The sequence below is a fragment of the Hylobates moloch genome, unplaced genomic scaffold (assembly GCF_009828535.3).
Source record: "Hylobates moloch isolate HMO894 unplaced genomic scaffold, HMol_V3 SCAFFOLD_9, whole genome shotgun sequence".
NCBI classification, from domain to species: Eukaryota; Metazoa; Chordata; class Mammalia; order Primates; family Hylobatidae; genus Hylobates; species Hylobates moloch.
Window position 1 is genome coordinate 121,477,271 of NW_026652284.1, and position 22,880 is coordinate 121,500,150.

At 49.4% G+C, this 22,880-nt stretch overlaps 1 protein-coding gene across 9 annotated transcripts in view; it reads left to right on the forward strand.

Annotated features, from left to right (window-relative positions):
* DENND3 (DENN domain containing 3) overlaps positions 1-22,880 on the forward strand; it is a 69,151-nt gene that overhangs the window by 15,545 nt on the left and 30,726 nt on the right. For 6 of the 9 annotated variants that reach the window (XM_032760552.2, XM_032760553.2, XM_032760555.2 and 3 more), the window contains 8 exons: positions 263-374; positions 7,262-7,381; positions 8,045-8,263; positions 12,300-12,421; positions 16,038-16,193; positions 18,694-18,790; positions 20,551-20,654; positions 21,548-21,747. In XM_032760552.2, coding sequence (XP_032616443.1) covers positions 263-374; positions 7,262-7,381; positions 8,045-8,263; positions 12,300-12,421; positions 16,038-16,193; positions 18,694-18,790; positions 20,551-20,654; positions 21,548-21,747 — 1,130 coding nt within the window. Of the gene's footprint in view, positions 1-262; positions 375-6,572; positions 6,775-7,261; positions 7,382-8,044; positions 8,264-12,299; positions 12,422-16,037; positions 16,194-18,693; positions 18,791-20,550; positions 20,655-21,547; positions 21,748-22,880 lie in introns of those variants that run through there. The other 3 variants (XM_032760556.2, XM_032760558.2, XM_058443848.1) reach the window with 3 other exon arrangements.

Consider the following 22,880-nt stretch of genomic DNA (forward strand, 5'->3'; position numbering starts at 1 on the left):
TGGCACCCAGATGAGGAAACAGAGCATGACCAAGCTTTCCCCTTCGAAAATAAACCTCCCTTTGTACCACCTGTCAGGCGCTACTGCCAACCTGGGGCCACTCTGCTGTCGTCCAGCAGCTTGGTGACTCTGCTTTTGGTGAAAGGTGCTGGAGCTGCTGCTGCAGACCCTGGGGAGATTCCAGTGTGATTAGAAACGCTAAGGATGACAACTGGGTTCTCATCTTTATTTTGCGGCTTGAGTTTTGTGTTTTGAATTTCAGTTTATTGGCTCATCTAAAGCTCTGTAAATATTTTGAAGTGGACAATCGTATAAAAGATTTCGCCGCGAAGCTGTCTTTAATACCCAGCCCGCCACCTGGACCACTCCATTTGGTAAAGTATATCTGAAATTATATTGTTTTTTCTTTGCAAATAGTAAAAGTAAGATGTTGAAGATAATGGAAATGCTCACAACTGTTTCTGAAGTTCTAGCTGTTGGAAATCTAAAATAAAATCCTAACCCCCCGCCTCCCCACAGCTGACTGACTGAACCCCCTTTAGGCCAAGGGGCCCCCAGAGAAACCCAGAAAACAGAATGGCCAGAATGGAAGGGAGGTCAGACACGCCTGGTTATACCCAATCCCTCTTGCATGAGTGTATGGGGTGTATATGTATAGGGTTGTAAACTAAAACTAAAATCCTAAGCCCCACTACTGACTGAACAGGTTCCCTGTTGGCCAACGGCACCCTAGAAAAACCTTAAAAATGAAATTCCCGGCCATGACAGGAAGGAAGATCAGACACGCCTTGTTATGCCCACTCCCTTTTGGAGTTTAGGCACAGCTGACCAGCATTAGGTTAAAATGGAGATCCTAAGACCAACAGAACAGACTCTCTGTGGCCATAAGATTCCAAATTATGAACAAAACCTAAGGTCACACAAAGCAAGGGTTAAGTCACTCCCTACCAACCATAAGAGCTCCTTAAACAGGTATAATGTAGCTTACTTTCCAACCTGACTCTGGTATAGCATCCATGACAGATAGCAGACCCTGAAGAAAATCAAAGTATTTTACTGCAAAATATGTTTCTTTGACAGATTTTGAAATGGCACTGCAAAGCTGTCTTTTGTGGGGGAAATTTGCATCTGTAGAGAAACTATTCATGCACCCAGGCCTGCCTTCCTAGGCCTTTCCCAGATCTAGGAGAGATGAACTGAGAGCCTGACACCTTTAAAGTGTGAAAAGAGACATTCACCATCTCTTCTCTCCTGGCTGCCACCTGTGAGGCTTCATTTATGTAATGAGGGCCTTGGCCCCACACCCCCTTATCTTGACTCAGGCCTTCTTTCCCACTGACTTCAGATCTTTAGGCAGTAGCTCATCTTTCTCAACCAATTGCCAAGTAAAGAATCCCTAAAACCCACCTATGACTTATACCCTCCTTCCTCTTTGAGATGCCCCACCTTTTTGGGCCAAACCAACCTCAACCTTCCATGGACTGATGTATGTCTTTGCTTGTCATTCCTGTCTCTGTAAAATGCATAAAACCAAACTGTAACCCGGCCGTCTGGGGACCACTCTTTAGACTGTTCCCTAAGCCATCGTCTCTCAGAATAAACCCCTTTAAAATATTTTATAGAGTTTGATTTTTCCATTAACACTGTGCTTGAATTATGTTTCTCAAGGTCCTTATGGGAACATTTTACATACTCTTTCAAAGGTGAAAAGTTAAATATTTAGACTTGAGTTTTGCAGAGTGGCCTGTGATAAACAGAGCTAGTAATATGTTGTGGCACTTCAGTGGTTAGCACGTCAGTTCATAGCTCCCTATGCAGATAATACATGGAAACATGAATCCTTTTGTAGAAGAATTTATTCAAATTACAGATTTTTCATTTGTTTATTTGTCTTTAATATTGAATATTTTATATATATATGTGTATATATATATATATTTTTTTTTTTTTTTTTGAGGCAGAGTCTTGCTCTGTTGCCCAGGCTGGAGTGCGGTGGCATGATCTCGGCTCACTGCAAGCTCCGCCTCCTGGGTTTAAGACATTCTCTTGCCTCAGCCTCTAGGGTAGCTGGGATTACAGGTGCGTGCCACCACTCCCGGCTAATTTTTTGTATTTTTAGTAGAGACAGGGTTTCACCTTGTTAGCCAGGATGGTCTCCATCTCCTGACCTCACGATCTGCCCGCCTCGGCCTCCCAAAGTGCTGGGATTACAGTGTGAGGCACCGCACCCGCCCTGGATATTGTATTTCATTGTTAGTGTTTTCTCTTGTATAGTGTGATTAATGAGAAGTAACTGGTTTTATATTTTTTGTTACTCTTACATGCAGCGCTGTGTTATTTAATGAACAGGCAAACATATCCCAGGCTGGTTTTTTTTCTGAGAGATGTTATTGGCGATTTCAAGACACAGGGTTTGGGGTTAAGTGAAGCTGGAGATGTGGCTGGCCGCCTTCCCCTTTTGTTTATTGAGAAACATGTCAGGTTGCTCAACTATGTGAAGAAACCCGTTTGACTCAGCATGTTCCAAACTAATTTTGACCATACTTAGGATGCTGCTTTTTATTTTTTCCTTTAATAGACACCTGTCAAACGTCTCAAAATGTTTAGTAAATGTCGATTCAGTTTCATTGTGCTGGTCCTCTGAAAGATTTTACTTATTAATCTTGATCTTCTAAATTTTTCTTTACTGACAATGGAAAAAATAAGTTTCTCTTATCAGAAGACACATGATTGTGAACTTTAAGTGTGCGTTTTTAACATTACCCCAACCCCAGCAGTCTGCTGGGTGGAAAATCCTGCTGGCGCATTCCAGTCCAGATACGGAGCAGGCCGCCCGTCTCCGTCAGCTCTGCTCCCAGAAGCCTTTGTGGGGCATGTTTATTGGCCGTGTGTTTTATGTGGATAGTTGGCATTTTCTTGTCAACAGTACGTGCAGTGAAATCATCAAAGTTTATGTTCTTGTTCTGTAAACGCAGCAAGTATTTACTGAGGGCCTGTGAGATCCGTGAACAGAGCCAGACCTCTGACTTGAGAGCAGTTTCAGGGTCAGCAGTAGTGAGCTGCACTCGGCCTTTGAACATAAGGAATGCGCGCGTAGCACTCCCAGCGCTGCTCCGCGTCTCCTGGCCTGATGACTCTTGGCTCCTTCATCTGGACGCACCCGTGAGGAAGGTGACTGAGGGTTGCCGCTGGCCTGCTCTTCCCTCACCCATTCTGTCCATCACTCAGCCTGGACGGACTACCTTCAGCGTTCTTTTCCAGTTTGCCCATTTCCTTGCTGCCACTTCATTCTGGGTCACCAGCTGCTCCCTGCTGCGTGACTTGGGGACCACTGGCCCATCTGCTTTGGTTCATTCTTGACCCTTCCATTTGTCCTCTGCACAGTGGCTGTGGAGATTATTAACATGTGGACATTGGGCTTTGCTTCTCTTCCCCAAGCCCCACAACACTTTCTCACCGTCTGCCTTCCTCAATCCTGCAGCCTGGACCCTGTCTCACTGTCCAGCTCTGTTTTACGCCATTCCCCCTGGCGTGCTGTTCTCCGGCCTCACTGGACTCCTGTCTATCCCCTGAAGGTGCTGCCACAGGGCCCTTGCACATGCTGTTTCCAGAAACACTGTTTCCTCCATTTTCTTGTGGCCAGCTGTGGCTCATCTCTGGTCACTCTCAGTGGTCAGGTCTTCGGATCGTCTTCTCTGAGTGACCCCCACTCCCTGTCTCTCCGATAGCACCCAGTTCTCATCCCACAGGGCACAGCACAGTTTGTAATTAGGGCTTCTGTGCATGTGTTTTTGTTTAATGTTCGTCTCCCCATCAGACTCTGAGCTGCACGAAGGTAGAGGCCACACCCAGCACCGCATATCCAGGGCTTACAGCCAGGCCCGCACAGAGCTGCCCAGCAGTGAGCTGTGTGATGGGCGAGTGCGTGCAGGGATGCCTCGGGTTCCCGTGTTAGCCAGTCAGTGCCTGCTGATCTGCGTCCCGTGTGTGTGTCTGAATGAGTGACTCAGTCTGTATCGGGCTTGACTCAGTGCGGCTCTCCCATACCAAGTCTAATTAGCTACTGGCTCTAAGTTGGTATAATGCTTGTGATCTGTTTTAGGGAATGTCATATATGAATGTTTATTGTTTTGAATAAATCCAAGAGGTCCGTGTAGGCCAAGGTTCTCATCTGATGCAGGAGCCAACCCAGCCGCATTTTCTAGAACCCACTGCAAGCTTAGAGGCTGTTGTAGAGAGCAGTAGTGAGATGGGTCTTCTGTTTTGAATGCATGTGTGTGCATTCCTCATTACTTCTGGTCCAGGTGATCTCTGGTCTATGCTGGTGGAAAGGAGGGAGGAGGGAGGGGGCCCCATGGCACAGGGAGTAGAGGACAGAGCCGTGCCCTGTGCCTTGATGCCCTGGTTCCCATTCAGCCCCCTTCCTCTGATGGTACATGGACCAACAGCCAGAGCAGGGCAAAGACTAGAAACAGCCCCACTCTGCGCTCACTTGCCTTTTCTTGCCCGCCAGCGGGACTGATTTTACTTGCTTTGCAAATCTTGGGCTTAATTGGGTGTGCAAAATCACACACACACATACACACACATTCTTCTTATACTGTACCTGAGTCATTTTCTATGTTGCTTTGTATGTGACACCTGTTCTTTCCTGGGGCTCAAATCAAGCTGAGATTTGGAAACTGTTTACCTTAAACATCTCTCTCCTCAGTCTCTTCATCTATGGAGTGGTGAAATAACAGCCTACTTCAGAGAGTATGAATATTATATGCTGGAAAATCTCTAGCGTGCACCTGAGACCAACCAAAGGCTGGTGGAGTGATTAGCATTTGTATTTTTTTTTTTTTTTAAATCTTCAATTGGATAGCTGGTCGACACATTTATTTTTTGAAATATTGAAAATGTTTCATGTAAACTTGACAATTATTAATACTGTGCCACGGCTGGGCACGGTGGCTCACGCCTGTAATCCCAGCACTTTGGGAGGCCGAGGCGGGCGGATCACGAGGTCAGGAGATCGAGACCATCCTGGCTAACACGGTGAAACCCTGTCTGTACTAACAATACAAAAATTAGCCGGGCGTGGTGGCGGGCGCCTGTAGTCCCAGCTACTCGGGAGGCTGAGGCAGGAGAATGGCGTGAACCTGGGAGGCGGAGCTTGCAGTGAGCTGAGATTGCACCACTGCACTCCAGCCTGGGTGACAGAATGAGACTCCATCTCAAAAAAAAAAAAAATACTGTGCCACAACTTGGATAATTTCACTTTGATTTTTTTCTTTTACATAAAAGAACTTTATTCACAAAAATGAATCTTTTTTTTTTTTTTTTTTTTTTTGAGATGGAGTTTTGCTCTTGTTGTCCAGGCTGGAGTGCAATGGCTCAATCTTGGCTCACTACAACCTCTACCTCCTGGGTTCAAGCGATTCTCCTGCCTCAGCCTCCTGAGTAGCTGGGATTACAGGCATGTACTACCGTGCCTGGCTAATTTTGTATTTTTAGTAGAGACAAGATTTCTCCATGTTGATCAGGCTGGTCTTGAACTCCCAACCTCAGGTGATCCGCCTGCCTCAGCCTCCCAAAGTGCTGGGATTATAGGCATGAGCCACCGCACCCGGCCGAATTTGCCTTATTTTTAACATGTCTTGCTTCTGTAGACAAATTGGTAACAAGAAAGCAAAGAGACCCAAGCACAGTAGGTCCTCAGCGTGGCTGGCAGGTTCTCAGAAGCTGCAACGTTAAGCCCTGGGTCACAAAATCAATTTCACCATAAACTAATTGATATAGACAAGAGTTAAGTTCCTATGGCATACTACTGGTCATAAAAAATCACCAAACTTCTAAATAAAGACCCAAAGCACTTCTGATATTAAACATTGAAGTAAATGGGAGCTGTACACACATTTAAGAACAATTAATTAAAATGAGGAAGAACATCATTTACCTGCTTATTACAGTTCGGGGTTGAGGGTGGACGGAGCCCATCCTGGCAGCTTAGGGCCAAGGTGGGAACCAGCCCTGGCTGGATGCCGTGCCATGGCAGGGCCAATCCCACGCTCTCCCATGCTTACTCACACCGGGACCTGTCCACATGTGCCGGTTAGGCTTCAGGATGTGGCAGGAAACCAGAGGGCCTGGAGAAAACCTAGCCGGGCACGGGCACAAGGAGAATGTGAAGGTGCCCCCCGCTGGGACGTGATTCCTTTTTCTCATCAACATTATAACAAAACGACGTTATTCAAGGACCTGCATCTTGTTAGGAAGCAACGCTGGTGTCCCCACCACCAAGAAATTACCACCTTTTCTTGTTTTCAGTTTCTCGTGTGCAGGCGTGCTTAGAATACAGACCTGGGTGACTGGGAGAAAGCAGGGCCACGGGAGACCTTGTTTGTGACCTGTTTTCTCCCCGCTGGCTCCCCGCTTCTCTTGATTTCTCACCCTCCCAGGCGCTCCCTTGATGGAGTCTCAGCTGTCTCCTCTGATCACGTCTCTCCTCTCTGTCTCCCTGTGCTTTGCTTACACTTAGATCCGTCCATTCCGCTCGTTTCCTGGAGCTTCGGGTGCCGAGCCGGGCACCCAGCATTTCCTGAGGGCCTCCCACGTGCCAGCACCCGGGTGGCAGGAACTTGCTGTTTGCAGCCTATTTCCTGGCAGGCTCAGAAGCCCTCCCTCAGTGAAGGAACTGAACCTTCTCCTCTGGATTTCCTCCGCCAGGTCCAGCCATGTCTCAGTAGCCATTCTGTGAATACAGAATTTGAACTGAAGTGTGACTTCAAAGTAATACATTTAGGAAAATGTCTTTCTTAAAATTTTAAATGTATATGTCTTGAAGGAGCTTTGACTATTAAATTGTCAAAGCTATTAAAACAGAGTTCATAGCATACAGTAACTAAAAAGAATATATAATACCTAAGAATAATTTGAACATGCTTGATTTAGAATTTGTGTTAATTGGGACAAATATCTGTTCTGTAGTTTATCTCTGTCTAGACAATGAGTAGTTTGCTGATTAATTAGAGCTTAAAGAATTTTGGCTTACTTAGAAAAAGACATTAAGTACTTAATTTATGTTTGAATCTTTATCGGCAGTTCTGTATATCTCTAGACCGTTTGGTTATTCTGCAGAATTTAACATGGCAGCCTGTGTCTTCAGAAACATTTTCTAACTCTGATGCCCTGGGCATCATGACTACATGACTGTAGTGCATGTCAGCCTCTGCCCGGAGCAGCTCTCTGAACTAATGATGGGAACTGGTTGTCGTAGGTATTTAACATGACGCTGCTCCAGATTGTGTTTCCTGCCCGAGCAGACCCCGAAAGCCCCATCCTGGACCTGGACCTTCAACTGCCCTTGCTGTGCTTCCGGCCTGAGAAGGTGCTACAGGTACGCAGCCCCGCCCTGGCGAACGCGTCTTGTGCTCCCTGGCTTAGTGGGGCATCAGAGCAACGATCAGGGATGATGAAGATGTGAGTTTATTCCACAGTATACCGACTGGTATACTTGAAATGTTTATTATTATTTTTTAAAGCCAGCGTTCCCTACAGTGCATGATATTTGCAAATGGCACTCTTTGCGGAGTCTCAGGTGGCTTTTGTTTGGCAGGTGGAGCTGAGAGACCAGGGAAGAGCCCGCAGTCAGTCTGGTTTGGTTGGGTGGTGTGTTTGTGAGCATTTTCTCTGTATTGTACTGAATCAGAAGTGTGTACATGGGCCGGGTGCAGTGGCTCATGCCTGTAATCCCAGCACTTTGGGAGGCCGAAGTGGAAGGATTGCTTGAGGCTAGGGGTTTGAGACCAGCCTGAACAACATAGGGAGACCTTGTCTCTACAAAAAATTTTACAATGAGCTGGATGTGGAGGCACGTTCCTGTGGTCCCATCTACTTGGGAGACCAAGGTGGGAGGATTGCTTAAGCCCAGGAGTTCAAGGCTGCAGTGAGCTATGATCACACCATTGCACTCCAGCCTGGGCTGGGCAACACGGCGAGACCCGGTCTGTACTTTTTTTTTTTTTAAGCGTGTACTCAGTGCAGTGGGTTCTCCCCTCAGATCCTGACATGCATCCTGACGGAACAGCGGATCGTCTTCTTCTCCTCGGACTGGGCTCTGCTGACGCTGGTCGCCGAGTGCTTCATGGCCTACCTGTATCCGCTGCAGTGGCAGCACCCCTTCGTGCCCATCCTGTCAGACCAGATGCTGGATTTCGTCATGGCCCCCACGTCCTTCCTCATGGGCTGCCATCTCGACCACTTCAAAGAAGTCAGCAAGGTTAGGTAGTGAACCTTTGATTTATAAATCAAAGTGAGCTAAATTCCTGTGAGTCCATCACGGGGACACATGGGAAGATGCATCTGAAAGTGCTCTGCAGTGAAGGCGGGGTCTATGTGCCGCAGAGAGGTCATGGGTACCCTGAGAAGTGGCTGTTCACTTGCTGTGTCATTGTCCTGTGGTGAAGCCGGGACCCCTTAGTCTCCTAGTGGAGACAGGACAGTGAGTGTGCCCACCTCATTGTCCCGGTGAGGGCCGAGCGAGGCAGTAGCCAGCACTGGGCCTGCAGCAGGTGCTCATAGGTGGTGCTGTTGTGACCCCTCTGTGGATCTGACACAGCATGTTTTTAGTCGGTGAGCGGATGGATTTGTGCTAAATATTGTGATGATGCCAGGAGGCGGACTGGGTTTGGTTTTAAAAAATAGCTTTATTGAGATACAATTTACATACCTCAAAGTTTACCCAGTTAAAATGCATGATTCAGTGGGTTTTAGGATATTTATAGAGTTGTGCAATCATCCGCCGTCCAATTTTAGAAGGGAAATTTTCATCACAGATTAGCAGTCAGCCCCCAGGGCCTGACAGCCACACCCATGCGCTTTTTCTCTGGGTTTGCTGGTTCTGGACCTCTCGTGGGAACAGAGTTGCTCCATGCACTATCCTTCCATCTGGCTCCTTCCACTTCGTATCATGGTTTTGAGACTCCTCCACGTGGTAGCATCTCTCAGCACTTTATTTTTATTGCTAACTAGGGTTTCACTGTATAAATAGACCAAATTTTGTTCATCCACTCACGATGAGGTCGTCGTGATAAAATCTTCATCGCACTGTTCAGTGATGACCGTGTGGGTTGTTTCCACCTTTTGGCTGCTCTGAACACTTGTGTGCAAGTTTTTGTGTGGATGTGTGCTTTGTTTCTCTCGGGTGTGTCCCTAGGAGTGGAATTGCTGAGTCATAAGGCAGCTCTTTGTTTAACCCTTTGAGGAACTGCTAAGCTGTTTTCGCAAAGCGGCCATGTCATTTTACACTCCTACCAGCAGTACGAGGGTTCTAGCTTCTCCTAACGTCCTCGCCAGCACTGGTTGTTGTCTGCCATTTGAATCGCAGCCCTCCCCCCTACCCTGGTGAGGAGGAGCTGGTATCTCACTGTGGTTTGCTGTGCATTTCCCTGGTGACGAATGATGTTGAGCATCTTTTCCTGTGTTATTGGTGGTTTGTACAGGGTAGGTTTACATTTAACTTTCCATTTTGAACAATATCTTTCTTTCTTTCTTTTTTTTTTTTTTTTTTTTGAGAAAGGGTTTCTCTTTTTTCCCGGGGGGGGGGGAAAGGGGGGGTCTCTGGGCTCAGCCCACCCTCTGCCTCCCGGGTTCAAGCGATTCTGCTGTCTCAGCCTCCTGAGTAGCTGGGACTTACAGGCATGTGCCACCACACCTGGCTAATTTTTGTATTTTTAGTAGTGATGGGGTTTCACCATGTTGCCCAGGCTGGTTTCAAATTCTTGGCCTCAAGTGATCCGCCCACTTCGGCCTCCCAAAGTGCTGGGATTATAGGCGTGAGCCACCATGCTTTGCCCCCTTTTGAAAATTTCTAAGTGTGCACAAAAATAGAAGAACACAGCGTGTGTCATGCGCCCCTCGTAGTCTTTAGCCTGTTGCCAGCTTCGCAGTCACCCCCCAGCCCCGCTTTTCCCAGAGCATTTTAAAGCAAATCCCGGGCTCCAGATGCTTCCCCCACAAGTGTTGGGAAGGGCCCATTGGCTGGGCCCGGCCAGGGTCCCCGCTGCGGGGGAGAACAGTGCTTGTGTGTTCCTGCCAAGGCGAGTGACTCACTGGGGAAAACACACTTGAGGAAAAGGCCAGGCAGACCTCTGTGGAAGGAACAGAAAAGCGTCATCCATCCCGCCTCACAGACGAGGAGAAAATAAGCTGTGTTGTGAAGTTTAAAGTTGTTTCTTTTTTTAGTGATTAGGGGAACAAAATCGTGTTTCAGGCTGTTTTAGGAGGACAACTTTTTTCCACATGTTAACCTAGCAGTTCCAGTCAGCAGTAGGGGACACCTTTGAGGCACTCACCTGTTGGGAAAGATTTCAGGAGAGGCAGCTGCTCTTCTGGATTTGTTTGGGTGTTTTGTTTTTGTGTTTTGTGGCTGGCGGTGGGATCTGCAGGAAGGAGCTGGCAGTGACCCTATGTGCCCCCGAAACACTTGTGTCTCCCAAAGATGCTGGGCGTTAACACGTCCACGGGACCAGCTGTGTGCCTCGCTGCTTTAGCGTTTTGTGTATTTGCCTTGTAAGGTTTTGAGGCCAAGAATGTGTTTGCGCATATTTCATGTAGCCACCTGAACCGCAATCTGAAGGGCGGGCCCAGAATGAGAGCCGGGGAGTCGGGGCCTTCCCCAGGAACCTGGCATCGCATTCCGGGGCTGTCGAAGTGCAGGGCTCGGGTGCGTGACTCAGTGTTTGTGTACTCTGTCACAGGAGCCTCTCCAAGTCATCATGTGCATATCTCAAATATTCCAGGGCTGTGTGGTCTCTTAGCCCAGGCCCCTGCCCATGCTCTGGTGCTTGGAGGGGCGGAGCTGACTGGGGAGCTGAGCCAACACAGTCGATGTTGGAGGTTGGTGGTGCCCTCACTGGAATTCTGGAATGCTCCCTCCAAGACCCCCAAAAAGCAGTACATGCAGTGTTTGTTACAGGGTAGGAGAAACTTTGTCAACAACATGTATTGGAATATCTTTTTTTCTTTTTCTTTTTTTTTTTTTTTGAGATGGAGTTTCGCTCTTGTTGCCCAGACTGGAGTGCAATGGCATGATCTCAGCTCACTGAAACCTCTGCCTCCCGGGTTCAAGCGATTCTCCTGCCTCAGCCTCCTGAGTAGCTGGGATTGCAGGCACATGCCACCATGCCTGGCTAATTTTTGTATTTTTAGTAGAGACGAGGTTTCACCATGTTGGCCAGACTGGTCTCAAACTCCTGACCTCAGGTGATCCACCCGCCTCAGTCTCCCAAAGTGTTGGGATTACAGGTATGAGCCACTGCACCCGGCCTGTATTGGAATCTTCACTGAAAGAGAAAGGCATATGGGTAAGCAAAATGTGATCTTTCCAAATAACGGGCTATTCAGGCTGCAGAAGCAAGGATGTTCTGACACATGCCACACATGAGTGAGCCTCGCAGACATCAACGTGGAGTGTAACAGGCCAGTCCCAAAAGAACAAATGCTGTTCGGGAATCTACTCATTTGAGGTCCCTAGAGGAGTCAAATTCATGGAGACAGAAAGCAGATTAGTGGGCGTGTGGAGGGGAGGCTGGGAGCTGTGCTGGATAGTGACAGTTTCAGTTTTGGGATGATGAAAACATTCTGGGGATGGCTGGGGGAGATGCTTGTACAACCACTCGAATGCACTTACACTGTCGAGCTGCACGCTTAACATTGGTTACATTGATACAGCTTATGTTTATTTTACCACAATTAGGAAAAATAAGAGAAAGGCATATTTAATCAAATTTAGCCCATTAACATAGCTCATGATATATACTAGATTTTTGTGTAGAAAATATGAGGCTATGTGTGCATTTATTTTATTTTATTATTATTATTATTTTTTGAGACAGGGTCTTGCTCTGTTGCCCAGGCTTCAGTGCAGTGGTGTGATCTCGGCTCACTGTGGCCTCAACCTCCTGGGCTCAAGGGATCCTCCTGCCTCAGCCTCCCGAGTAGCTGGGATCACAGGCATGCGCTACCACACCCGGCTAATTTCTTTTAAATATTTTGTAGAGACAGGGTCTCATTGTGTTGCTCAGGCTGGTCTCAAACTCCTGGGCTCAAGCAGTCTGCCTGCTTTGACCTCTCAAAGTGCTGGGATTACAGGTATGAGTCACTGCACCTGGCCTATGTGTGCATTTTAAAGAGGGTCATTTAATTAATGATGACACTGTCTTAGTGAACTCAAAACACATTTATGTGTTTTCAAAGAGGTGTACAAATTCCGAGATTCTTTTGTCAATCTTTACAGATGACTCCTTGTTTTCTAGGAAGCCGACGGTTTAGTTCTGATAAATATTGATCATGGGAGCATCACCTACTCCAAGTCCACGGACGATAACGTGGACATTCCTGATGTCCCTCTCCTGGCGGCCCAGACGTTTATTCAGAGGTAATGGGAAACATTAATAGTATGAATTTCAGACCGTCTTTCTTCAGATTCTGTATTGGCCACTTCAAGTATCTTTTCCAATTTTATATAATTGATAGATGTTTTATATATTATAGTTTGGAAATTATTTGTGAATTTTTTTTTTTTTTAAGATAGAGTCTCACTCTTGTTCAGGCTGGAGTGCAGTGGCGCAATCTCGGCTCACTGCAACCTCTGCCTCCCAGGTTCAATCGATTCTCCTGCCTCAGCCTCCCAAGTAGCTGGGATTACAGGCACCCACGACCATGCCTGGCTAATTTTTGTATTTTCAGTTTTCACCATGTTGGCCAGGCTGGTCTTAAACTCCTGACCTCAAGTGATCTGCCCACCTTGGCTTCCCAAAGTGCTGGGATTACAGGCGTGAGCCATCACGCCTGGCCGTGAATATTTTGAAATGAAAGTGATTTGTCTTTATTCCAATCTTGTATGAATGTTACTTCGAGTCAAGAGACAGTCACATCCCCCAGGAAACCTACCCAGCCTCTGTGCTGTGCCCCAGGATCCTGTGCCTGTGATCCTTGAAGTTCCCTATTCATTCATTCATTCATTCACTAGATGTGTATTGCATACACGTCGTATACCCGGAATTGGGCAGTGCCTGTGTACTAATGACAGGACAGCCATGGCCCCTGCCCCATGACTTCGTCTGCTGGGTTCTGATGGGCGTGACGCATTCTGTCCGAGCTAGAAGTTGTCCATTTCTTTCACTCCTGGCACTGTGGCACTGTATTGGCACTTTATTTTTTCTTTTTCTTTCCTTTTTTTTTTTTTTTTTTGAGGGAGTCTCGCACTGTTGCCCAGGCTGGAGTGCAGTGGCATGATCTTGGCTCACTGCAACCTCCGCCTTCCAGGTTCAAGCGATTCTCCTGCCTCAGCCTCCCGAGTAGCCGGGATTACAGGCACCTGTCACCATGCCCGACTAATTTTTGTATTTTCAGTAGAGACCGGGTTTCACCATGTTGGCCAGGCTGGTCTCAAACTCCTGACCTCAGGTGATCCACCTGCCTCGGCTTCCCAAAGTGCTCAGATTACAGGTGTGAGCCACCATACCCGGCCGGAGAACTACCTTTATTATTGTTCTTGCGTCTTAAAAAAATTCCCTAAGGCCTTAAAGCCAAGCAATGGTCTCGCACAGGCAAGGCTTGTTTCTGCTTGCTTGGGCTGTGGCTCTCCTCCCCAGCCAAGGGCACCTGAGCAGCCGTTCTGTTGGCAACTATCCTCTGCGTGAACTTTGAAGGAGACACGTGCTTTCCCAATCATCTCAGTTACTTTCTGGTAAGCCACAGCTGCTTCCTTGGCTTTTAGAGTGTGACATCCTGTAATAGAACTGAGCTTTGTGAGACTGTGTTGAAGCTCTGAGCATTCCCAGGAAGGTAGGATTTCGCCTGTGTCCTCATCTTTTTGTTAGAATTCCGGAATAGAAACGCACACAGTGCGGAGGCTGGACCCCGCTTTGGCTAGATCCCCCAGAATGGGGATGCAGGATGTCGTGTCTCCCACAGCCTCATTTTTGGAGACTGTTTTATAAACACAAGCTAATCCCTGTGCCGTGGGTGACCTGTCTATAAGAGGCCTCTGAGCTCATGACGCAGGTTGTGGGCTGCGGTGTGGGGGGGTTCTGCTCAAGGGGCTCTGGAGTACGATATGCATCTCTCTGCACGTGAGCATGTGGCTGGGACGGACGGGGCAGCCCCCTCCTTGCCCAGCTTTCCCCAGCACCCTTGGCTCTTGGTCACTCTCTGCACTGCTGTCTTCGTGTCTGATGGAAGTCGCTCTCTCCCTGGGCAGCAGGGGCAGGGTCCCCGGCTCGGGGCTGTGCTGGCTGTGTGCTTGGGTGAGGGAGGCCTGGGGTTCCAGGGGAGGGGACTGTCCCTGCACCAGAAGATGCAGAAAGAGAAGCTGCCACTCCAGGTGGCATCATAGCCCTTTTTACATGAGGAAAGTCACCAAAATTTCTTTCCCTGGTATTCTGCGTGTTCTTTCAGTTGGAAGGCCAGTTTGGTGCTGGTAAACATCGCAGTTCTCGAGACCCCTCTAGGCAGGGGTAGTTGCCCAAGTCCCGTGAGTCTGGTCAGCCAGGGCTGGGCTGGCCCCTCAGCAGCTGCTGCTCAGCACGTTTGGAGAGAACCCTGGTCCTGGCCCTGGCGCTGCCTGCCTGCCTGCCACCGCCCCCTGGTGGGTCACTCCACCCAGAATCCCGTTCTTCCCTGTTCCTGTCCCTGCCTCCAGGAGGGTCAGGCAGCGGCAGGGGCTTGTGACCAATGCACCCTTCCCATCCCAGAGAAGATTGGCTTCTGCCGGCCATGCTGACCTGGCCCACACCCCCACCCCCGCTACCATGCTGGGCCGCACTGGGTCCATCAAGTCCCCCGTCTGTGTCTTCCTGTCACATCTCCGGTTCCAGGTCATCTCCTGGGAGAACTCTTCTCCACCCGCTCAGTCTGACTGTCATGTCTCTCTAGCCCATCGCTCTGATGTGCGTCTCTGTCTGATGTCCCCATTATCTCCTGTTTTCTTGATTTGTCTTTTTTCCTACTTCCTCCCACTCACATGGAAGTGCCATGCAGGCAGGGGCTTGGCCTGTGTCCACCACCCATCCCTAGCACACAGATCAGTGTATGGCATACAGTAGGTGCTCAAGAAATATGTGTGACCAGATATGCGTTGGTTCTGTTTATTTTGTATCTTTCTGATGTCCCTCTAGACATGCAGCCTTTAGTGGTGTTGGGAAGGCCAGGGGTCCAGTCTCATGGTGGCTCAGGGTTGACAGATATCTGTGAGTTCCTGTCCCTGAGTGAGGCCCTCTAGGGTGAGCCTCTGGCCATCTCCTGGTGGGCCAAGAGTGGTGACACCCAGGATGTTTGTTGCAGGGCACAGAGGGGCATCTGCTCCTGCCTGGGCAGGAAGTACAGAGGGGAAGCCATAGGGGCGCTGTGACTGTTCCTTCTAGGCAGCCGTGAGTGACCCGTCAAGAGGCAGCCTCACCTGGAGGCCTTAGGTGCCCTAGAAGGGGAAGTGCAGTGGCAGGACACGAATGAGCTGGCCTGGGTGAAGTGTGCGTAGTCCAAGTCGAGGCCCGTGTGAGTCCATGTGTGGAGGTGAATCCACTCTTCCAGTGATGTACATTTTTTTTTTTTTTTTTAGACAGAGTTTCGCTCCTGTTGCCTAGGCTGGAGTGCAGTGGCACTATCTCGGCTCACTGCAACCTCTGCCTCCCAGGTTCAAGCAATTCTCCTGCCTCAGCCTCCTGAGTAGCTGGGATTACAGGTGCCCAGCACCATGCCTGGCTAATTTTTGTGTTTTTAGTAGAGAAGGGGTTTCACCACGTTGGCCAGGCTGGTCTTGAATTCCCTGACCTCAGGTGATCCACCCGCCTCGGCCTCCCAAAGTGCTGGGATTACAGGCATGAGCCACCGCGCCCAGCCCCAGTGATGTACTTTAACGACCACCCGCCCCTCAAATTATTGATCGGTATTTGTGCCTGTGAAGTGTTCATTTACCTGGTGGGCTGTGTGCTGGTAAGCGGCCATGGCCAGTGGCGCTGGGGCTGAGCCAGCTTCGGTCTGCCTCCTTCTAGGGTGCAGAGCCTCCAGCTCCACCACGAGCTGCACGCTGCCCACCTCCTCTCCAGCACAGACCTGAAGGAGGGCCGAGCCCACCGGCGGTCCTGGCAGCAGAAACTCAACTGCCAGATACAGCAGACCACCCTGCAGCTGCTTGTGAGCATCTTCAGGTACGTGAGAGAACGCTCCCTGTGTCCATGAGGAGCCATCCATTCTATGCGGCTCGTGCACCCCCCCACAGAGGGCAGGCCATTAGTACCATCTGCCTGGCAAACATGAGTGGTCCCCGCTCCCTGCCAAAGCTTTTCTTGTGACTGTAACAATCAGCAGTTATGGGGAGTTTGTTCTTTTGATTCTGACCTTGCCTGTGCCGTCCTAACGCCCTCTCCTGCTGGTGACTGTGCTTTCCTAACACCCTCTCCTGGTGACCCCCTGCAGGTGGCTGTTTTGGGACAGCCCTCCAGGAAGACACAAATCTGATAAACCTGCGGGGGGCACCTGTTACTCTGGCCTGTGCTGGCTCCAGGCTCTGGCTCAGTCCACGGAGGGCTCTGTCCCGAGAGGCCTGCATCCAGGGGCTAGTGAGGGACAGACAGGCCATTTTGATGTGACTCATAAGCTAGATCATGAAACCATCTATGGGAGAGCCACAGGACGGGTGGGGCACTCAAGATGCCTGTTAGCAAGTTTTCTTTCTCCTCATTCCAGTAATTACAGCATTAGCTACCTCCTGCATGCTATTGCTTCCCCAGCGCTTGAGCTGGAAGTGGTTAAGTGGACAAGTCAAGTGTGTTTATTTCAGTGTGATACAATACAGGTATTGAGTTGCTATTTCTGGCCTGAATATGCAGTCATTTAAGGAATGTATGGCAAAAATGATAGCTTCATAGATAAGTACTTTTAATGCAAAAGCCTTTGGGCTTCTCCCACCCTTTCTCCTTTTCTCTGGCGGTGTTCCTCCTCTCCTTCTTGCTGGTTGCTCCCTGAGTCCAGCAGTGAAGGAGGCACCCCCGATGCTGGCCTCCTCTGTTCTTGAGGGGCCTTCCACTTTGGGAGGGGTTAGCACAGAGCCTGCTGGCTTGATCGTACTCTGCGTGATTATTTCAAAACAGAAATTTGAATGGCCTTTTTTTTTTTTTGAGACGGAGTCTCACTCTGTCACCCAGGCTGGAGTGCAGTGACGCCATCTGGGCTCACTGCAACCGCCGCCTCCCAGGTTCAAGCAATTCTCCTGCCTCGGCCTCTGAAGTAGCTGGGACTACAGGCGCCTGCCACCACCACGCCTAACTAATTTTTTGTATTTTTAGTAGAGACGGGGTTTCACCATATTTGCCAGGCTAGTCTCCAACTCCTGACCTCAGGTGATCCTCCTGCCTCGGCCCCCCAAAGTGCTGGGATTACAGATGTGAGCCACAGCGCCCAGCCTGAATGGCCTATTCTTTTGATGTATTTGTTCGCATAAAGCGAATAACTTATTAGGAAAAAATGGGATGGTGTATTACAGACACGTGATATTATCTCTGCTCAAAGAGGCATAATTAGTGTGGTCCTAAATATGTTGTTTTCCTTTTGTTCTCTGAAGATGAAATATTTTATGAACAATTTTTTTTTAATTTCTTAATATTTTACAAGCTCAATGAGTTGACAGAAAAGCAAAATAGTCCCAGCCACTCGGGAGGCTGAGGCGGGAGGATCCCTTGAGCATAGAAGTTTGAGACCAGCCTGGACAACATAGCAAGATCCTGGCTCTTTAAAAAAAAGAAGCAGAAAATATGATTACATATGATAAAACTTTATTTCCCCTAGATGAAATAACTTATTCTCTCCAAGAAAACACTGAACACGTTATGTACCGACTATGCCCTGTAAGGTTATTCATTCTATTTGTATATTACTTTAGATCTAGGAGATCATGTGCTACAATCTCGATGAGTTTGTAACGTGATCTGACGAAATTGGGTACAAAGAGGTGAAGTGGGCCGGGCGCGGTGGCTCACGTCTGTAATCCCAGCACTTTGGGTGGCTGAGGTGGGTGTATCACCTGAGGTCAGGAGTTTGAGACCAGCCTGGCCAACGTGGTGAAACCTTATGTCTACTAAAAACATAAAAATTAGCCAGGCATGGTGGTGTGTACTTGTAGTCCCAGCTACTCGGGAGGCTGAGGCAGAAGAATCACTTGAACCTGGGAGGCAGAGGTTGCAGTGAGCCAAGATTGTGCCACTGCACTCCAGCCTGGGCCATAGAGCGAGACCCCGTCTAAACAAACAAACAAACACAGAGGTGAAGTGACTTGTCCGGGAAGGCTGGCGGCCTAGCTGGTCAGCACCTGGAGAGTCTGGCTGCCCCTCTGGGCTCCCCACCCTGAACTCAGTTTCATGTGTGTGAACCGCAACTGACTTTTGTGTCTTAATTTGCATAAGGAACTAGTGGGCTGGAGGAAGGTGAGAACAGAAACACTTCCTCATGGAGTTTCATTCTAGTTGGGGGAAATTTATGCTTGACCACAAAATACATCCATATCGTATCATTTTGGTAATCAAGAATCTTTCTGAAGAACACGGCTTTTTCAAAGTTTGTATCTCTTGTAACCATTTTTCTGCTACTAAAAGTGGTATATTTTTCATGTATTTAAGAATGTTTTAGCACTCAGACTATCTTTCTCTTTGTTAGGGATGTAAAGAATCATTTAAATTATGAACACAGAGTCTTTAATAGTGAAGAATTTCTCAAAACCAGGGCTCCAGGGGACCATCGGTTTTATAAGCAGGTGAGAGCTATGGGATTTGGGTGTGCCTGTGTGTGTTCAATCCATTATACTTTTCTGTATTTAAATACTTTTCAAAATAAGTGTTCTCAAGTGTATCAGTTTTTCCAAAAAGTTTGTTTTAGCATGGTTCCTTTTGATCATGTGGCTCTCCCTCTTTTTAAAAAAAATCAGCTTTTTAAGAGTATAATTTACTTATGGCCAGGCACAGTGGCTCATGCCTGTAATCCCAGCACTTTGGGAGGCCAAGGTGGGCAGATCACCTGAGGTCAGGAGTTCGAGACCAGACTGGCCAACATGGTGAAATCCTGTCTCTACTAAAAATACAAAAATTAGCCGGGCGTGGTAGTGCACGCCTGTACTCCCAGCTACTCAGGAGGCTAAGGCAGGAGAATTGCTTGAACCCAGGGGGTGGAGGTTGCAGTGAGCCAAGGTGGTGTCACTACATTCCAGCCTGGGCAACAAAGCAAGACTCCACCTCAAAAAAAAAAAAAAAAGTATAATTTATTTAAAATATGGCCATTTTAAGTGTGTGGTTTGATGGATTTTGACAAATGTACATATCTGTATCACCACTTCCTCAACCTGGACATAGAACATTTCCATGGCCCCAGTCTACCCCATCCCTCCCCAGGTCCTGGCAACCTGTGTGCGTCCCCGTAGATGGTTGGCCCATCTCAGAGTCTCGCGCCATGCAGTCCTGCGGTCTGCGCGCTGTCTGCCTGTCTCCCTCAGCCTCCTGCCTCGGACCGAGCTGGGCTACTGTGTGTCTCAGCAGCAGCTCCTTTTTTGCGGCAGCTCCTTTTTTTTGCTAGGAATGTCCCGTGGTTGGGACAGTGTGCGCTTCGTTCTTCTGTCCACCTGCTACTGAGCATTTGGCTTGTTTCCGTTTGTGACTATTACAAAAAAATAATCACCTTGGGGGCTTTGCCCTGGCAGGCATTTGAAGCTGCCTGAAGAGCCCCTTGATCCTTTTGAGGTTTGTTTTTACAGCTTTGGGGTGGGCCGAGAACAGCCTTTCTCTAGGGTTGGTTTATAGCCTAGCCCATCTGCTAAGTGATGTGCCCTGCCCCGGGCGTCTCCTGAATGGCCGGGGGGTCAGCCAGGGCCCTCCGCCTTGGCTGTTGGGAGCGTGACTGGCTCTCTGCCCTGTGAGCTTGGAGAGTTGTTTTGCTTACAGCTTCCCATTCGTTCTTTGGTTTGATGCGGTTTTGCCCTATGACTGGGCAGCGGGGTATTCAGCAAAGGCTCAGGGAGACCCTGATGCAGGCTCCGGGAGCTCCCTGTATCCTTCCCTCCTCTCCAGAGCCCTGCTCGAGGCTTCTAGCTGCCTCAGCCTCTGTGAGCTCCCTCCATGCCCTCAGTGCTGGAGCTGCACCAGCCACGAGCCTGCCTCTCGTCCAGCGTCTGAAAACAGTCGTTTCCCCTTTTTTCTCGAGGTTCCTCACAGTTTATGTCGGGAGGATATGTCTGAGCCTTGTCTACTGCCTCGTGGCCAGAACGTGTCCACCTCTTGTAGCTATGAGGAAATACTCTTTTGTTCACGGGGTGGGTGTGTGGGATGCAGTGTGTGAATGTATGGCAGCCATTTCTTCTCCTGTGTGAACGAGGAAGAGCAGAAAACCCTCGAGTTCATTCACTCAGTCAGTATCCACTGGGCGTGAGTGGTGGTGCCCAGTTCTGTGCCAGGAGGCTCAGGGGCTTTGGAGCAGGGACTTGGGGAGTCGACGCAGCCCAGTGACCAGCCCCTCTGTCTCTTCCAGGTCTTAGACACCTATATGTTCCATTCTTTTCTCAAAGCCCGGCTCAACAGGAGGGTGGACGCCTTTGCTCAGATGGACCTCGACACCCAGTCAGAGGAGGACAGGTGCTTCACTGTCGCGTTTCGGATCCGCAGCTCTTTAGGAATCACAGTATTCAAGGACCTCAGTTTTATTCCAATGAGTAAATGAGAAAGTCAATGGGAAATGCCTTGTGCTTAGAAACTCATGATGAACTGGGCGGCAGCTAGGAAGCTCTGCTCTCTACGTTTCTACTTTTTTTTTTTTTTTTTTTTGAGATGGAGTCTCGCTCTTGTTGCCCAGGCTGGAGTGCAGTAGCACAATCTCCGCTCACTGCAACCTCTGCCTCCTGGGTTCAAGTGATTCTCCTGCCTCAGCCTCCTGAGTAGCTGGGATTACAAACACCCACCATCACGCCCGGCTAATTTTTGTATTTTTGTAGAGACGGGATTTCTCCATGTTGGCCAGGCTGGTCTGGAACTCCTGACCTCAGGTGATCCACCCACCTCAGCCTCCCAAAGTGCTGGGATTACACGCGTGAGCCACCACTCCTGGCCTGTTTCTGCTTCTTGAGGGAACGCTTGAAACGTGCCCGATGTTAGCGTGCTCCCCGTGGTTTGTGGCCCTGCGTCTTCCTCGGTGCTGCTCTCTCCCATCTCCTCTCTCTTCCCACCTCCCCCCATCCTCAAAGCCTGCTGTTTCCATCTCTTCCTTGCTCTTTTCCTGAGCCCCCTCCAACATGCGTCCGCTGCAGTCAGGGCCCCTGTTGGCTTATGCTGGTTTCTTCTGGGCTCCCGTCTGGGTCCCCGTGAGGCTGCACTTGGTGAGATTTGGGCAACACGTTCTTACCAGTCTGTTTTCCACTGGTGTCCAAGAATATCACGTGCTCTTCATCACACTGGGAAAAATGCTTAGTTTAGGCTTATTCTTCAATCATTATTGTGTCTATAAAGTAAAGCATTGCTTTTTCCTACCCCAGAATAAATGGAATGCTTCTAAGTCCAAGGAGACCGACCGTTGAGAAGATAGCCTCTCGGAAGTCCTCGCACCTGCCCGTCACCCACAGGCGCATGGTGGTCAGCATGCCCAACCTGCAGGACATTGCCATGCCTGAGCTGGCACCCAGGAACTCCTCGCTCCGGCTGACGGACACCGCAGGCTGTAGGGGCAGCAGCGCAGGTAAGGGCTGCCCCCCACCGTGGTGCTGTGTGTCGGTCCCACTGTTCCTGCACTGCAAGTCATTGAGCAAAACCGGAACTTGTTTCAGGAGAGACGAGTGGGCTTGTTTTAGCAGTTGAGTTATTTGAAATGTTTAGAATATTCATTTTGCCAATGGTATGCCTTCTAGAAAATTATTTCTTGTCTGTATTTTCTGCCACCCAGTGTCACTGCAAAAGATAACGGGGGCTCGGCATAGTTCAGCATCCTTCACAGGTGTAGGCTTTGCGTGTCTCTGTATGTGTGGATTGCATGTGTATAAATACATATTGACACATACCCACGTGTGACAGGAGGTAGGGAGCACCAGGCACTTTGTACAGCCAGAGCTGTGAAGAAGCCCAGTGCCCCTGCCCTCGTGGAGCTGGCATTCCAGGGCCAGGGCTAAAGTGAGCAGGGCCAGGGATGGGGAGGGGGCTGTGACATTTCCACAGAGATGGGACTGCATGGAGAGGCCAAGCCCAGCCTCGTGCCTTCTCGGGGAGGTACGTCCTGTCCCTAGTGGATGGGAGAAACTGTTGGGAGGCCGGGGCCTTGACCCCCAGGGCACCTGCTGCTGCTGTCTCGGGCCCAGGCAGCAAGCACCATGTGGTTCCTCCTGATCACTGTGCTGGGACCCCAGGAGCCACATGAGTGACACCTTGATGACCCCGAGGGCTATGGTCTAGCAGGGGCAGTGCGCGTGAATGACAGACCACGTTGCCTTTATCAGCTGAGTGCTGGAGCTCAGAGCGAACATTCTGGAGGCCACTGTGGGGTCCGAGCCTTCTGCCCCTGGCTGTGTGACCCTGGGCAGGTGACTTCACCTCCCTGGTTCTGTGGTTCCTCTTCTGAACACCTGTCAGTCTGCCGCTGGCAGATACCCTGTGCCCACTCACCCTGGGAGCATGCTCCGCTTTCCCTGCCCTCGGAACCTTCCCCTGGAGCCCCCGTGACCCTCCTCCTCCTCTCTTGGTCCACTGCAGCTCCTGGGAGAAGAGGAAACCCAGCACTCAGTTGGTGCCTAGCACCCAGAGGGCCCTTAGGTAATATCTGTAGAAGGAGTTGGTGTGAGACACACACCTGGTTGAAGTTGGCTCAGGCACTTAGTTGCT